The sequence below is a fragment of the Notamacropus eugenii genome, chromosome 2 (genome assembly GCF_028372415.1).
Source record: "Notamacropus eugenii isolate mMacEug1 chromosome 2, mMacEug1.pri_v2, whole genome shotgun sequence".
Taxonomy (NCBI): Eukaryota; Metazoa; Chordata; class Mammalia; order Diprotodontia; family Macropodidae; genus Notamacropus; species Notamacropus eugenii.
In genome coordinates this window covers 85,814,601-85,831,200 of record NC_092873.1, presented here as the reverse complement: position 1 = coordinate 85,831,200, position 16,600 = coordinate 85,814,601, and the positions used below count along the sequence as shown (strand labels likewise).

Sequence of the window (16,600 nt, the reverse complement as noted above, 5' to 3'; positions counted from 1 at the left end):
CTAGAGGTCTGTATGGCTCTGGGCCCTTGGAAGTCTTATCCTTGAGCCAGTTTTCTTTGTCTTATTTCTATTACCTGAAGTATATTCTCTAACTAATTATTAAGACTGGTCCTACTTATTGTTTTAAACTAGCCTATGGGCCTTAGTCTCACTAGCAGTCATGTGGACTGCTTCATGGTGGACACCATCTTTCCATCATTCCCCTCTGGAGTCTGTCTCAATTGCTCTCATTAATTTTTTTCAATGGTAATAAATTAACCTTTCTCCCCAATCCCACTTAGGACTAGGAGAGACTTCCAGGTATGTCTGGTTCCCAATAGCAGAAGCAAGATAAAGAAAGAGACTTGTGGGAACTAGAACATGCAACCCCTGGCATTCCAGAATAGCCAGGGCTTAGATTAGGGATCAAGTCAAGCATGAAAGAGTGAAATGCCTTGGTCCCAAAGATAGGAGCAAGAGGTTTATTGGAGGAGAAGGCTGGGGGGGATCAAGACTCCTTTTCCAGAAGAGAAATGGGGTAAAAGGAAGATTCTCAGTGGAAGGAGAGTGAGGGAGTTTGAGGTAGAATTTGAGAGTGGAGAATAAAATGGAGATGACTTGTCCTGAGCCCAATGACTGATCAAACCTTTTTCTGGCTCTATCTAGTATTCTGGTTTCTCTTGACTCAGGTGTCCTGCCCATATGATGGAGTTTATAATTTTATAATTATTTTAAAGATTTGGTTTAAAAACATCAACATAATTTCCACTAAAGGAAAAGAAATAGCTTCTATCTCTATTTCAGCTCCACAATGGGAAGAGGACACTCCACCAGCCACTGAGAGCCCCAAGCCTCGCCTGGGGGAGCTGACTGTGACAGATGTGACTCACAATTCCCTGCATCTCCTCTGGACCATCCATGAGGGGAGGTTTGACTCATTTGTGGTCCAGTACAAAGACAAGGATGGACAGACCCAAGTGGTACCTGTTGAGGTTGGCCAGAATGAAGTTACCATCTCTGACCTGCAGCCCTCCCGGAAATACAAGATGAATCTCTATGGACTTCGAGGCAAACAAAGGGTGGGCCCCATTTCTGCGATTGCTACAACAGGTAAATAGTAGCCCAGACACATTCTTACACCCCCAGTCCCATTCACCCCCATTCTTATTTCCTAATCCTCACCATCTCCCCCTCACAGCTATCTTTTTAGTTGTCTTTTTCTCTTTAGTCCTCTGTCCACCTCTGTCCCAGGGTCTGGATCAAAGCCGAGAATTCCTTGTCCTTCAGGAAAAGTAAACCGATCATTCCTAAAGTCATCTCATCCTGCCAGCCGTCTCCAGGCAGAATGGCTCCTCCTTCAGAGTAGACAGAGAGAAGCCTCCCTTTTCCCAAATCAGAAGTTCCTTCTCCCATCTAACCTAAATCCTGCCTAAAGCCAACTTGGTACATTTCCTGGTGATTGAACGCATCTGGTTCTTGCATTCCTCCTTGTGATCTTGTGAGGCTTGGAAGTATTTAAGACACCCCCTGTTTTTGCCCTTTCTTTTGGGGTCAAATAATCCATGTTCTTTTAATCTCTTTAAAGACATATCCAACCTCTATTTTTCTCTGTCTTCTGGCCTTCTTCCAGGTTCTTCTTGTCTTCCAAACTGGCCTCCACTGCTGTTTCATGTCTTCCTCTTGGCTTTCCTGTTTCTGAGAGCTGCTCTTTTCTCTCTCAAGCCAACTCACCATTCCCACCTCCCACCCCATCTTAGGAAAATTTAATTTGCTCTTCAGTAAGAGACGAGTAGTGATTTTTTTTTACCCTCCATTCAGGGTGTAACCATTCTCTCTTTCTTTCCTTGTTCCAGACCCATTATCTGTAGAGCCTCATCTGGGAGAGGTGACAGTAACAGATGTGACCCGAGACTCCCTGCGTCTCTCCTGGACTGTCACTGAGGGCAAGTTTGACTCCTTTGAGGTTCAGTACAAGGACAGGAATGGGCAGCCACAGGTGGTATCCACAGAGGGCATTCAGGATGAGGTTACTATATCTGGTTTAGAGCACTCCCGGAAGTACAAGTTCCTTCTCTTTGGCATCAAAGATGGCAAACGCCATGGGCCCATCTCTGTGGAAGCAAAGACTGGTGAGTAGGAGAAATTGGCTGTCATCTATGCTGCTTCACTACCCTTCCTCCTTCTTTCTGCATTCACTCTCTTTTCATTTCTGTGATTGCTACAATACCTGTCACCTCTTCCTTTCCTCTACTTTTTCTTCTAAGGTAATGGTTCTCAAACACTGGGGTCTCAGGATTCCTTTAGACTCTTAAAAATTATTTACATCCTCAAAATTTTTTGCTTATGTGGATTATATCTTCCAATACTTACTTCATTTTATTTAAAGTTAAATTTTTAAATATTTATTAATTCATTAAAAATAACAACAAATCCATTTCATGTTAACATAAATAGCATTTTATAGAATAGGATAGGATAGTAGTATGATGTAGTATAATTATAATATGCTATACTATTGTATAATTGTAGTATAATATTGTATAATTAGTATAGTATAGTCAATATAGTAAATTACAGTATATTATAGTAAAATAGAGTGTAGTATATAATATAATGTCGTTGTATTTATTATTCAGTCATTTTCCATCACGTCCAACTCTTTGTGACCCCATTTGGGATTCTCTTGGCAAAGCTACTGGAGTGATTTGCCATTTCCTTCTCCAGTTCATTTTACAGATAAAGAAACTGAGGCAAACAGGGTTACGTGACTCACCCAAGGTCACACAGCTAGTAACTGAGGCTGGATTTGAACTCAGGAAGATGAGTCTTCCTCACTCCTGGGCTGGCACTCTATCCACTGTGCCACCTAGCTGCCCATGACATAATGTAGTACTGTATAATTAGTGTAGTATGATATACTATTATATATAATATAGAATATACATGTATAAAATATAGGATATTATAATAGATATAGGACAATACAACATAGTATAATTAATGCAGTATAGTAAGTATATTATAGTATTGTATAATTAGCATGGAAAATATGATAAAGTATACTATAATAAATAATGTATGGTATAATATAGTATAATTACTATAGCTAATATAGTATAACATAATTAATATAGTATTGTATAATTAGCATAGTAAATATAAAATAATATAGTGTAATGTAAAATATCTGTTGTTGTCGGTCTGTCATGTCTGACTGACTCTTCATGACCTTATCTGGGATTTTCTTGGTAAAGATACCGGAGTTGTTTACAATTTCCTTCTCCAGTGGATTAAGGCACAGAGTTTAAGTGACTTGCTCAGGGTCACTAAGCTGACACTTACTTACTTAGTATCTAAGGTCTATTTAAACTCAGGTCTTCCTGATTTCAAGCCCAGCACTTTATCTACTGTGCCACCTATAATACAGTATAGCTAAGTATAGCATAGCAGAGTATTGTATCATTAGTATAGTATAGTAAATATAGTATAATATCATATAATTAATATAGTATAGTAAATCTCGTGTAGTATAGTACAGTATATAATACAGCGCTGTATAGTTAATATAGTACAGAATAAGCCAGGACAGTAGGGATCAGTATCGTGCAGAAGAGGGTTACCCTTCTCTGGCATGGGAACTGCCTCCCCCACCCCTTTCTGGAAGGTGAGCACCTTATACAGTCTCTTGGAGTAAGGGCAGCCCTGGAGGCTATAGAGGAAGACTCTGCCTCTGCTGAAGCTGGGGGTCTTTGGTAGAGCTGTCAGGATCCCCCCCGCGCTTCCCATGCCTTCCCCTTTCCTTTCTCTCTTAGCTGTCTGTCAGTCCCATCTCTAGCTACTCAGAGGCCACCGGAGCGCTCCCGCCCCCCCAACGCTTCCTCCACCCCCACACATCTCCATGCTTCCCTCCTCCTCCCTCCCACAGGGCTTTGGAAACTGGGAACCAGAAGAATTAGAGGGCTTGCTGCCCAGGCCAGCCCAGGCCAGATGTCTCCCCTTTCCTGGGGCTCCGGCCAGTCCCTCCCCTGCCCCTGGGGGCTCTCAATCGCCAGAAAAAACTCAACAACAACAATGCCGTCAGCGCCCTCGGTATCCAGGGAGGCAGCCTGCCAGCTCTTTCCCAGGCCCCAAGACTCTCCTCCTAACAGACACCTGATCAGTTTCCCTGTTTGCCACTTCCTTCCCACCACCTCCGCAAATTAATTCCCTATGCATCCTATCTCTAGGTGCAGCTGCGCCCCCAGCTGGTCTGTACTGGGGGTCTCAGGTTCTCAGGGTCCAAGTAGGCAAGGAATAGAACGGTGGCCAGCTGTAAGATCAACTCTTGTCTCCTGTACCCAGCCAGTGTCCGCTCACTGGTGTCAGGGACTCATTGTCCTGTCTTTCAGCCCTCCTCCGAACCCTCAGTATAGGAAAGGGGAGAGCCCTGGCAAAGGAAAATGGGGAGGGAGGAAAGAGACAAAGAGATCTGGGGTGGAAAAGAAGGAGCTAACCAGCCCACCCCCCCATCCCTTACTGACCTACTAAGGAACTGGGCTCTCAAAGGTGGGATTTAACATCTGGATACAAGAACCTACTGAGTGGGAGAGAAGTAAGACACCAAAGGGAAGCTGGAGAATCTTTGTCCAGCTAATAACTTTCAGAGTAGGTAACAACTTCATCTGTCTGCATGGGAGAGGGCTTTTGTGCCAACTAGGTGGCACAACGGTTAGACTACAAGGCCTGGAATCAGGAATACTTGCATTCAAATCCTGACTCAGACACTACCCGTATGACCCTGAGCAACTTACTCTGTTTGCCTTAGTTTCCTCATCTCTAAAATGGGCATAATAATATCACCTGCTTCTCAGGGTTATTATGAGGATAAGATGAGACAATTTTGTGAAGCACTATATACATGCTAGCTACTAATATTGTTACGGTTTAGAGGTAGGAGGGAGGCGGGATACGATAGCCAGCTAGTCTGTATTTCTAACACAGGACAAGAAATGAATGGGATGGAGATCGTTTGGGAAGTAATAGGGAGTTCTGCATCAGCTATCAAAAATTATTCCTGCCTAGGTGACAGGACCCATCGTGAACTACCCACTCTTCTTTTGGGCTATCCTTGAGTCTTCCCCTTTATGGTCCAGTATAAAGACAGGGATATATAGGATAGGATAGGATAGGATAGGATCTGTAGTATTAGTATAGTATAGTATTACATAGTATAATATAGTATTGTATGGTTTATATTAATGTCCAACATGGATGGTTAGTCACTATTCCCAATCTGGGACCTGGATGCAAGTACAGGGCTTTAGGCTCCTTGGAAAGAAATATTGTGACCCTTTCCTTTCTGCTGGTACCACTACTGAGTGGGAGCACGTGAGCTCTCATTTTACCTACCTGTATGATTTAGGAAAACCCGGGCTTTCCTCTTTCCCAATTGCTCTTTCTCTTAGCCCCTTGACTAGGAGACTTCCACCAAAGCCCTCAGCCCTAACCCAGGCAATGTGTTGGGCTCCCGCCCCTACATCTCCTGTTCTCTGAAGTCACCCAGCCTCCTGGAGACAACTCAACTTCCTCTCTTTCTCTCTCATTCTCAGACAGCCCTAAAGCTTCAGGCATCAAAGTTACTCCACGTCCGCTGAAGCCTCGATTAGGGGAGAAACTGACAGCAGTGGCTGTGGCCAATGCTGCCGTGCACTTATCATGGACTGTCCAGCAGGGATCCTTTGACTCCTTTGTGGTTCAATACAAAGACAAAGATGGGCAGCCTCAGATGGTGCCTGTGGAAGGAGAGCAGAATGAAGTTGTGATTTCTGGCCTGGAGCCGAATCGCAAATACAAGATGCTTCTCTATGGACTCTACTCGGGGAAGCAGCTGGGCCCCCTCTCAACTGTTGTTATGACAGGTGACCGTGAGTTGTTAAGGCTGCTAGCACTTGCTAATCCCTTTTTTCTGGCACAAGAGCCTATGAACCCTCCTGTCACTCCTTGTTAGTTCCTCAATTCAGTGCATACGGGTCTAGCTTCAACATACGAGAGGGGGAACAAAGATAAATAGGACATGGTCTCTGGCTTTTTCATGAGGCTTCTAGCAAAACAGGCAATGTCAGACATGCACGCCTATAACCAAGCATAAAATAGGATATCCGAAGTGTGAAAGAAATGAACTGAACTAGGTGTTCTGAAAATTCATGGGACAGAAAGGTCACTTCCGGTTGTGGGTTTCAAGGGATGGGGTATTGATGGATGAGGAAGCATTTGAACAGGATTTTGAAGATGAACAGAATTTCAAAGAGTAAAAACAAGGAAATGCATTTGGGACATTGAAAACAGTGTGATCAAAGACTCAGGATGTTTTCAGAGGATAACAAATGATCCTGTTTGGCATGAGTGTGGAGTGAGGAGATAACTTGGAAAAGTAGTTTTGATCAAGATTCCAGAGGGCCTTGAATGCCAGGCTAGGGAATTTGGACTTGAGTTTCTCTTCTTGCATATTGAATTCTGTGACTTCCCTGCTTCTGTCTAGAGAAGCAGTGAGGGGTTGGGTGGAGGGGAAGCCCTTGACCAAGAGTTCAGAGGAATCTCATTAGGATCATAGATTTAGAGCCAGAAGGGCCTTTACCTCATATATCTAATAAAACCCTCCCCTTTCCCTCTTCCCATTTTACTGAGGAAGAAACTGAGGCCTAGAGTTCATGCATGTAAAAAGTGATTAAGGCAAGATTTGAGTCCAGGTCCTCTGACTTCAAAGCCACCTGTTGTATTGAATCCCATTTCTACCACTTAGCTGTGTGTTCTTTGAGCCAAATCACTTATCCTGCCCTGACTTAATAAGGAAGTTGAATTAAATTATCTCTAAAATTTCCTTTTGTCCTTTAGAGATGTTCTTTCCCCTAGGATGTCAGGTAGCATTTTGTCTTATAACTCTCAGATGTACTTAACATGCAATGTTATATATCTAATCTATGTTGGTCTTATATACCTACTAGATGATAAATACCTTGAGGACTGGAACCATGTCTTATCTAAACTGTATATCTCCTTAGCTCCTAGTAGGATACTTTGAAAAATTAGGCCTTAAACAAATATTTGTTACATTGTGCTGTTGTGTTGTGCTATAGATACCTGATAAACAAATCCCTGGAATTTCTCCACTAAATAGTGAGTCCCTTATCTGTCATCAGTCTTCCAAGTGAATGAGGGGAGTTGTCATAGGGCTAGATTCAGTTTCTTTGCAAACAGTGACCAAGTTCAAAAAAGGAACAGACCCATCTTTTCTGTCTAATGCAATCCTCTCATTCCTATATCTGTCCTAGGACCACGAGGGGAAGAAACTTCAGTCCCCACATCTCCAACCACTGATATCTCACAGTTACCTGCTAAACCCCACCTGGGAGAGCTAATGGTGACAGATGCTACTTCAGATTCTTTGCATCTCTCTTGGACCATTCCAGAGGGCCAGTTTGAATCCTTTGTGATCCAGTACAAGAATGGGGATGGACAGACTAACGTCGTACATGTTGAAGGTGACCAGAACACGGCCGTCATCTCTGGCCTGGAGCCAGATCACAAATACAAAATGAATCTCTATGGTCTGCATGATGGACAACATGTGGGTCCCAGCTCCATTGTCGGTGTAACTGGTGAGTAAAAGCAAACAGATCCTGAGAGGTGATGTCTGACCCAGACTAGGTCTTCCTTTCTTTGTCACTGACCTTGTGTCTTACTTCATTTAGCCCCTTGGGATCCAGTTTCCAGTTCTCTCCCAAGAACTCCAATTGATCTTTGAGGAGTTTGGGCTTCCGCTGCACTTCCAATTCCTAAATATTAGGTTCAGCTGGAGATCCTTAGATACTGCCAGTCGATCAATAGAACGTATCAAAATACAACACAGAGTGTCCCTAAATCACATGCTGTGACTGATTCTAGAGTCCAATGCTCTAATGACGGGTTAGAAAAATTCCGTTTTAGTAGGTGTTTTTACAATAGCATTTGATCTCCAAGGGAGCCAAGGAACTCTCAAAATTCCCACAGAGAGAAACAGACTTGTGAGGCACCAGCATGTAACGATCTCTGTGTATGAGCACACAGGATGAAAGGTTCCTTATTTCTTTATCCTTTGCTCTTGAGAGAGACAATCCCTTGGCTCATTCAGGATTCATGGAACAGAGTTGCAGAGATGAAACTGAGTCTCCCATTCTGCCATGTGTCTGATGAAGGCACAGTTTTCTGATGCTTGAAGTTGTCTGGCATGATGGTGTGGGGCTGTGAACAACTGAACAAATTTGAGCCCCCCTTGATTAAGTTCAGAACTCGGACTATGAGATGACATGAAACATTGCTCAGAACTATTTAGAAAGAGGAAATATACACCTTCACCCCGACCCTGCATTTAGAATTTCCTATCTCTGTCAAATGACCCTTTTCATGTAGCAGACATGGGTAATCAAGGTTTTGTGGCTACAGAGTTTGTGAGGCACACTCAGAATGAAAGGGAAATTTGTTGAATTTTTCCATGGGGAATCCTTTATCAAGCCATTTTCCAAAACTCCTCTTAACTCTCCTCTCTTTGCTTTCTGATGCAGGCAGGGGTGGAAGTGGGAGTGGGGGGTCTAAACTATATTTAACCATAGATCATGAAAAGGTAATAAAAAAAGGTGAGGGGTGTGTGTGTGTATGTGTGTGTGTGTATGTGTGTGTTTGGGGTCCAGCTGTGGACCCCAAAGTATGAACAAGAAAATTGGGGTAGCATTGGGAAAGGGGGCAGTCTCTCTTTGGCCCACTGATGCACTAGGCTTTGAGGGAGCTGATGGTCTAGTCCTAGGGGCCTTCTCCTACTGCCATAACTGCTTTCTGCTCCTCTCCTGGCTGCTTCTACAACCCTGGTCACCCCCGTTGATCTCATTTACCTCAGATAAAGGCTTGAGCCACAGATCAGCTGGCAGTCCAAGACACTAGCTCCTACAGTATGCCACATTCACCCATGTGACAGGTGGAAGAGACATATAGTCCAATCACAGTAACTCTGGTCTCCCTGCTTCTTGAATTGTCATAGGAAGTCTCTCTCAAGGGTAAAGGAAGAGGAAATAAGGAATCAATTTCATCACATTCCAGTATCTCACAATTCTGTTTTCTCCTATGAGAACTTGGGGGTCCCTTGGCTCCCACAGAAATGAGATTCTATTGCAGAAATGCTCACTTCATCATATAGTCCTTAGAGACAGTAAAATAAATATTTTACTCTCATATGAGGAACATGAAGTTTCTAGAGATAATTCCATCCTCAAACTTGTCTTTATGTGTTTCCTTCTCTCAGCACTATATGAGGGAGTGAAGGAGGTTCCAGCTCCTACAGTACCCACCACTGAGGCCCCTGAACCCCCAGAGAAGCCCCACCTAGGTGAGCTGACAGTGACAGGGGCCACCCCAGACTCCTTGAAGCTCTCTTGGACCAACTCCCAGGGAAAGTTTGATGCCTTCTCAATCCAGTACAAGGATAGGAATGGGCGACCCCAGGCCGTGCGTGTTGAGGGCAACCAGAATGAGGTCACTGTCTCTGACCTGGAGCCTGACCACAGATACAAGATGAATCTCTATGGTTTCCATGATGGACAACGTATAGGTCCAGTGTCTGTCATTGGCGTAACAGGTGAGTTAAGGTCAATAGAATAGACTCAGAATAACATTTACTGTCTTTCCTGTTGGGCATTAACTATTTTTTCAACTCTGATTAGGTCCAAGCCCTCATTAGTTGTTGTGTCCAGTATATGCTGTGTCTATATTCCCCATGCCCACAGAAAACAAGTCAATCAATCAGTCAGTAAGCATTTATTAAGCACCTATTATGTGCTAGGCACTTTTTCCTTTGGGGCTAAACACCAAGTTCAAAGCAAGTTGGATTGTAGGTTGATCCAGCACTAGACATGAGTGCAGGCAAGGGTGCTGGGGAAGAAACGCCAGAATCTTGAATTTTTCACTGCTGAACACAATAAATGTGTAGAGGAGCTGTTTATGCCAGGAATTTTGAATGTGCCCTCCCTAGCCAGAAGGTGGCAGAGACCAACTAAGCCACACTCCTCTAAGAGTAACCTAAAGCCTTTTCAAATCATCAACCCTAACTGTTTTTAAAATCCAATGATATGCTTCCCCATTTTGGAGTTCTCAATATTTCTAACACCTATATCAGTATGCCTAAACAAAAGAGGGGGTCACCAGGGTAAGCCACCCCTTTCTCTCAAAGTCATTCTCAGTTTCTCTCTGATCTCTTTATCAGCCCCTGAGGAGGAGACCCCAACTCACACAGCCTCAACCACTGAGTCCCCTGAGCCCCCTTTTAAACCTCGCCTGGGAGAATTGACAGTGATAGATTCAACTCCAGATTCCCTGCGCCTCTCTTGGAGTGTCCCAGAGGGACAGTTTGACTTCTTCGTTATCCAGTACAAGAATGGGGATGGACAACCTAAAACGAAACGTGTCAGAGGTGACCAGAATGAGGTCACTATCTCCGGCCTGGAGCCTGATTACAAGTACAAGATGAATCTCTATGGTCTCCATAACAGGCAGCGCATAGGCCCCGTCTCTGTTATTGGCATAACAGGTGAGTAAAGAGTAAGGAGAGTGGATCCTTGGGTGTGGATCTGGACCAGGCTCTGCAGGTTAGGGCCAACCTGAGGCTTTCTCCTCAGCAGTCATTATCCCTGTGTCTCTGCTTCTCCTTCCACTAAGTTTCCTGTGTTTTGGGGCCACAGATTCATTTTCTGAGAACTGAGATTCCTTGAATCTGCTTGGATCTGAAGGGAGGATGACATCCTGACTTGAGGCAGGAAGGAAAGGCTGTTTCTCAAAGAGATTATGAGAGGGTCAATGTGGAATTGTGGATGCTTAGTGTCAAGTGTCGCCTTCTACAGTTCACACAAGTGAACTACAGCCATGTTCATTCATAATATATCAGGCATCAGACAACAACTAAAGATCCCTGGAACTTCAATAGGCATAATATGTAATTGGTTCTCCATGAATTGAATCCATAAGTCAGAAGTTCCATGTTCTAGAGGCATATATGCATCTTTAAATTTAAAAAAATTGTAAATGCAATTATTTACAATATTTATTGTAAATAAAATACCTTATTATTAAAAATTATTTTTTTCTACATTGCTGGCAATACCTCCCTACCCAATAAAGCCTTCTCCTATAAAAAAGAATTATAGTTAAGCAAAAAATACTAACATATTAACACATCTGACAGCCTATGCCTCAATCTTCACCTGTAGCCCACCACCTCCCTACTAAGAAAAAGTAAGTATCATCAGTCAGGGGTAGGTAAGTGGCACACTGGGTGGAGTGTTAGACATGGAGTCAGAAAGCTTTTTCTTATTGTTGAACTGTTTGCAGTCATGTCTGGCTCTGAATGACCCTATTTGACATTTTCTTTGTAAAGATACTGGAATGGTTTGCCATTTCCTTCTCCAGCTCATTTTACGGATGATTAGACTAAGGCAAACAGAGTTAAGTGACTTGCCCAGGGTCACACAACTAGTAAGAGTCTGAAGCTGAATTTGATCTCAGGACTCCAGACCTCTTGCCCTATCCACTGTGCTGCCTTGGACAAGTCACCAAACCTCTGCTTCCCCCAGTTTCCTCATCTGTAAAATGGGGATAATAATAATGCTTTTTTCCCAGGGTTGCTGTGAGGATAAAATGAGATAATATTTATAAAGTGCTTTACTAGCGTTAGAGCACGATATATGCTTGCTAGCTGTTATTATCAGCACTCTGGAATCAATATTGTTCATTGTTTTCATGACTGAGTTTTTATATTTTCAACATGTTTTCCTTAACATTATTGTGATCGTTATGTGTGTTGTCTCTTGGTTCTGATAACTTCATTCAATCCATGTAAATTCTTGCAGTCTTTCCAAATTTCTCTGAATTCCTTTCATCCTTTATTTCCTGTGGTGCAGTAGATTACATTCATTTATCACAGTCTGTTCAGTGTGTGTGTGTGTGTGTGTGTGTGTGTGTGTGTATGTATGTATTTGTATTCTTAAGCAGGGAGTATCTACTGGTTGTAGGATCCAAAATGTCACACTAAGTGTGTTGATGTCAATATATCCTCTTAGCATGAGAAATCCCAAGATCCCCTCTCAAGCAGAAATGATGACTGGGGGTGTTTAAGGTACATTCACATTGCTTGTATCTCTTTTTTTATGTCAGCCCCAGAAAGAGATGAGGAAATGACTCCAACTCCTACAGTCCTAAGCACTGAACCCCCTCCTAAGCCCCGCCTGGGAGAGCTGATTGTGATAGATGCCACCTCAGATTCCTTGGACCTCTCCTGGACTGTCCCTGAGGGTCAATTTGATTCCTTTGTGCTCCAATTTGAGAATAGAGATGGACAGCCCAAAGTAGTAAATATTGGAGGACAAGAGGATACAGTCATCATCTCTGGCTTGGAGCCTGATCACACGTACAAGATGAATCTTTATGGTTTTCATGATGGACACCGTGTGGGCCCAATCTCTACTACTGGTGTAACAGGTCAGCGTTGGGGTAGGGGTGCATGCAGGGTGGGGAAAGTAAAGGAGGGGGAAGGGAAAAGCACCCAGGGTCGGAATACTCAGGGTGAGAATCAGTTTCCCTCCCCCTGGTGTTTGATGCTACTTCTCTGTTCATTCTAGGACCATGGTTTTTCTCATTTATTTATTTTTGTTGAGGCATGACATTCTGAAAGTCTTCTGGTGCAAGAGATATTGCGAAAGTAGAAATGAGAGGATTTAGCAACTAATTGCTTGAGTGGAGTGAGGAAGTATTAGGAGTCAAGGATAACTCTAAGGTTGTCATTCTTAGTGGAAGGATGGTGGTAGCTTTGACAGAAATAAGGGAGTTTGGGTTTGAGGAAAACAATGAGTTTAGTTTTGGACACATAGAGCATTAACTCTTTATGAGACATCTAGTTTGAAATACCTGATAGGTAGTCAGAGATATGTAGCTACAGTTCAGAAGATTCTGTATATAGAGTTGGGAGTCAGCTGCATAGGAATGATAATTAAAGTTATGGGAGTTAATGACGTCCCCAAGTAAAAAATAATAGAAGAGGATCTAGAACACAGTCTTCTGTACGTGCATACTTGGGGCAGATGATACAGAAAATGAATCAGTTAGTAGAAATCAAGAAGGACCAGTCAGGCAAGTAGGAAACCAAAAGAAAGCAGGGTCACAAAAACCTGGATAGGAGAGTCTCTAGGGGGAGAGGATGGTCAACCATGTCAATCGCTGCAGGGAAGTTTAGAAAGATGAGGACTGAGAAAGGGCCATTGTATTCATCAAGAGATCATTTGGGGAAAGAACAGTTTCAGCTGAGTGATGAGTGAGGAAAGTAGACTACAAAGAGCTGGGGAGGGAGGGAGAGGAGAGGAAATGAAGCTTTTTCCAGGAGTTTTTGAAGCAGAGCAGAGAGTTATATATCGGATGGGATGGTAGCTCAGGGGAATGATGTAATTTATTGAGGTGTTTTTGTTCAGTGCTTTTCTTTGCTTTTTTTTTTTTTAGAATGGAGATTTGTCCACGTTTGTAGGCAGTGAGGAAGGAACTAATACGCAGAGAGAGGTGGAAAATTGGGTAGGGGAGAATGATTGTGAGGACCATGTGCTGAAGAAAATAGGAGAAAATGGGATGGAAAGCACATGACTTGGTTGAGAAGAGTCACCACTTTATCAGAAACAGGAGAATGAGGAATGATGTCAAGGGGTTTTGAGATTTAGAGAAAGGGAGAAGAGGGAGTCATTGTGAATGGTCTCGATTGTTTCATTAAAGTATGAGGCAAGGACCTGAGCTAAGAGGGGAAGGGGAGAAGGGTGGCATGGAAGGCTTGGGCAGAGCAGCCTCCAGGAGGAATGGGATAGGAAATCAAGAAGGAATTAAATGACTATCATATTGAGGTGAAGGTCTGGTTGGGATTATATAACATGCATTTGTAAAGGACAAATTTATATTAAAATTTATAGTTCCCACACTTTAGCTTCCCTTCTCTCTGTCTTTCCCTTCTGCAGCTCCACGAGATGCTGCCCCCGCAGTACCAGCCACAGAGGCTCCTGAGCCCCCAGAGAAGCCTGAACTTGGGGAGCTGACAGTGACAGAGGCCACCCCAGACTCCCTGAAGCTCTCCTGGACCATCTCCCAGGGAGAGTTTGATTACTTCACAATCCAATACAAAGACACAGATGGGAGACCCCAAATCAGGCGTGTTGAGGGAGACCAGAATGAGATCACTTTCTTTGGCCTAGAACCTGAGCATAGATATAAGATGAATCTCTATGGTTTCCATGATGGACAGCGTGTGGGCCCAGTCTCTGTCATTGGTCTAACAGGTGAGTGAATGGTATTGGATCATCTCAGAATGAGAATTTGTTTACTTCATGTTGGTGATTGACTTAATGTCTAGGTGTCTCTTGAAATTGTGATGTCCAGTATGTTTGTCAACTCTTCCCATGATCCCTGTTCCCATTTTATTTCATTCTACCTATATAACAAGCAGTATAAATTCTCTAGAGCTGAGTATCTGGATCAGATTACTGGAGAGCTGGAGGCTTCACTGCTGTGATGTTGGCTTTCCTGGATTCTCTCTGTCCCATTAAGCTGCTCATCCTGGGATGTCTAAGCTTGCTCAGTTATTCAGAACATACGTTGAGACACTGGCCAGGCATCACTCCCTACAATCCAATGTAAAAGCTTCCCTAGATTACATCCCATGACTGACTGGCATCCAAACTCACACCTGGGATGTACAGTGATTAGAGCTTTTTAAAAGGAATCAGGAAGGCCTGGGTTCAAATCTGGCATCAGTCACTTACTAGCTGCATGACCTTGGATGAATCTTTTACCCTCTGTCTGCCTTCTTCCTGACAGTACTGTTGTGAGGTTCAAATGAGATATCATTTGTATAGCACTTTGCAAACCTTAAACCATGATATAAATGCTATTTACATAGCATTTTATTTACATACCTATTATTATTGTAGAATGTGTTGGCAGTCTTCTAATCTCATCCTTACCTGAAACAGCCCTCTCCTCTATGTCATCCCTAACAAGTAATCACCTGCCTTCCCCATGAAAACTCATGTTTGGAATTTAGAATTCATTCTCTCCCAAGGCCATCCTTTCTATTTTTATACAGCTCTGGTTAAGAAGTTATTTTGCTTTTCACAATTTCCACATATTTCTCCCACTTTTGCCCTTAGGTTCCACATGCGTGAAAACCCTTCAGGCACTTATGGAAGCAATTATGTTCCTCCTACATCTTCTGTTTTTCAGGATAAATATTCCCAGCTTTTTGACCCCTATCTATCATTATATGGCTTTCCTCTCACCATTCTGGTCAAAGAACTTTGAAAATCTTCTATTTTGTCACTCACTTTGCTAAACCATGGTGCTTTAGAATTGAACACTATCCTCTAACTATGGTCTGAGAGTACAATGTTCTGCTTGCTGGACCCTACCCTTCTTCTAATGTTGTCTTAGCTATGAATTAACTTTATGGCCAATTATATCCCATTGTTAATTTATATCAAGTTTGTGGTCCACCAAAACAACCAAATCTTTTTTATATGCATTGTTCTTGTCTAACCATTCCTCCATCCTGTCTTTGTTCAATTTTTTTAAAAAATAAAAACGTATAACTTTATCTTTGTTAAATTTCATCTTGTTAGCCTGAAATCTTTGGATCATGAATGTATCATTTAATGTGTGAGCTAAGCTTCCCAGCTTTGCATTACCTACAAGTTTGATGATCATGTCAACTACTTCATCATCCAAATCACTGATGTAAATGTTGAACAGAACAAGGCCAAGGGGAAGTCTTTCAATCACTCTCCTGGAGACCTCATTCAGGTTGATCTTACTGTTCTTTGGGCCTGGTCATTCATAAAGCTCTAAATCCTCCGTTATTGAGATCCTGTCTTTCTACTTTGCCCTTGATATCATGAAAGACCTTTGTCAAATGCCTTTCTAAAATTCAGGCATGCCACACCTATGATCTAACAATCTAAAAACCTGATGAAAAATGAAACAAAGTTGGTTTAGTATAACCTCTTCTTTGCTTCCCTTTCTCAGTGTTCCTAAACTATCCCTTTAGGATGACATTCGATAAATTTTTCAGGAATCAGCCAAGTTCACTGGCCTTCTTTTCTTTGTTCCAAATTGGTACATTTGCTTACCTACAGTGCTTCAGACTTGTTGAGTTCTCTTGTAATCATTCCCATATCACTAGCAAGAACTCATCAATCACATTAACCTAGTTCTTTTGATTCAGGAGGATATCACAACCCGATGGGATGATTCATTGAGAGAAGTCAGATGTTCTCTTAACATTTTGTCACTTTTCCTGAATTTCAGTTACCTTGTAACCATTGTTGGTCTGTCCTTCTCAGCCCAGAGACCATTTTCCTTGAAAAATAAACAGAAACAAAATAGATCCAGTATTTCTACTCTCATTCTTCACTATCATTACTTTATCAGTCCCCAAAAGCAGCTATCACATGTGGATCTTCCTTTGGCCTCAAATATGCTAGGAAGGAAATCAATCAATTCCTGCTACTTTCTTCAGACACATGAGAATTACACCCTGCTCATA

The 16,600-nt window shown here is 42.6% G+C and overlaps 1 protein-coding gene across 4 annotated transcripts in view; it reads left to right on the top strand.

Annotated features, from left to right (window-relative positions):
* TNXB (tenascin XB) overlaps window positions 1-16,600 on the top strand; it is a 69,298-nt gene that overhangs the window by 20,438 nt on the left and 32,260 nt on the right. For all 4 annotated transcript variants that reach the window (XM_072637571.1, XM_072637569.1, XM_072637568.1 and 1 more), the window contains 8 exons: window positions 784-1,089; window positions 1,833-2,108; window positions 5,568-5,876; window positions 7,287-7,613; window positions 9,287-9,619; window positions 10,244-10,567; window positions 12,187-12,510; window positions 14,022-14,339. In XM_072637571.1, the coding sequence (XP_072493672.1) occupies window positions 784-1,089; window positions 1,833-2,108; window positions 5,568-5,876; window positions 7,287-7,613; window positions 9,287-9,619; window positions 10,244-10,567; window positions 12,187-12,510; window positions 14,022-14,339 (2,517 nt within the window). The remainder of the gene's footprint in view (window positions 1-783; window positions 1,090-1,832; window positions 2,109-5,567; window positions 5,877-7,286; window positions 7,614-9,286; window positions 9,620-10,243; window positions 10,568-12,186; window positions 12,511-14,021; window positions 14,340-16,600) is intronic.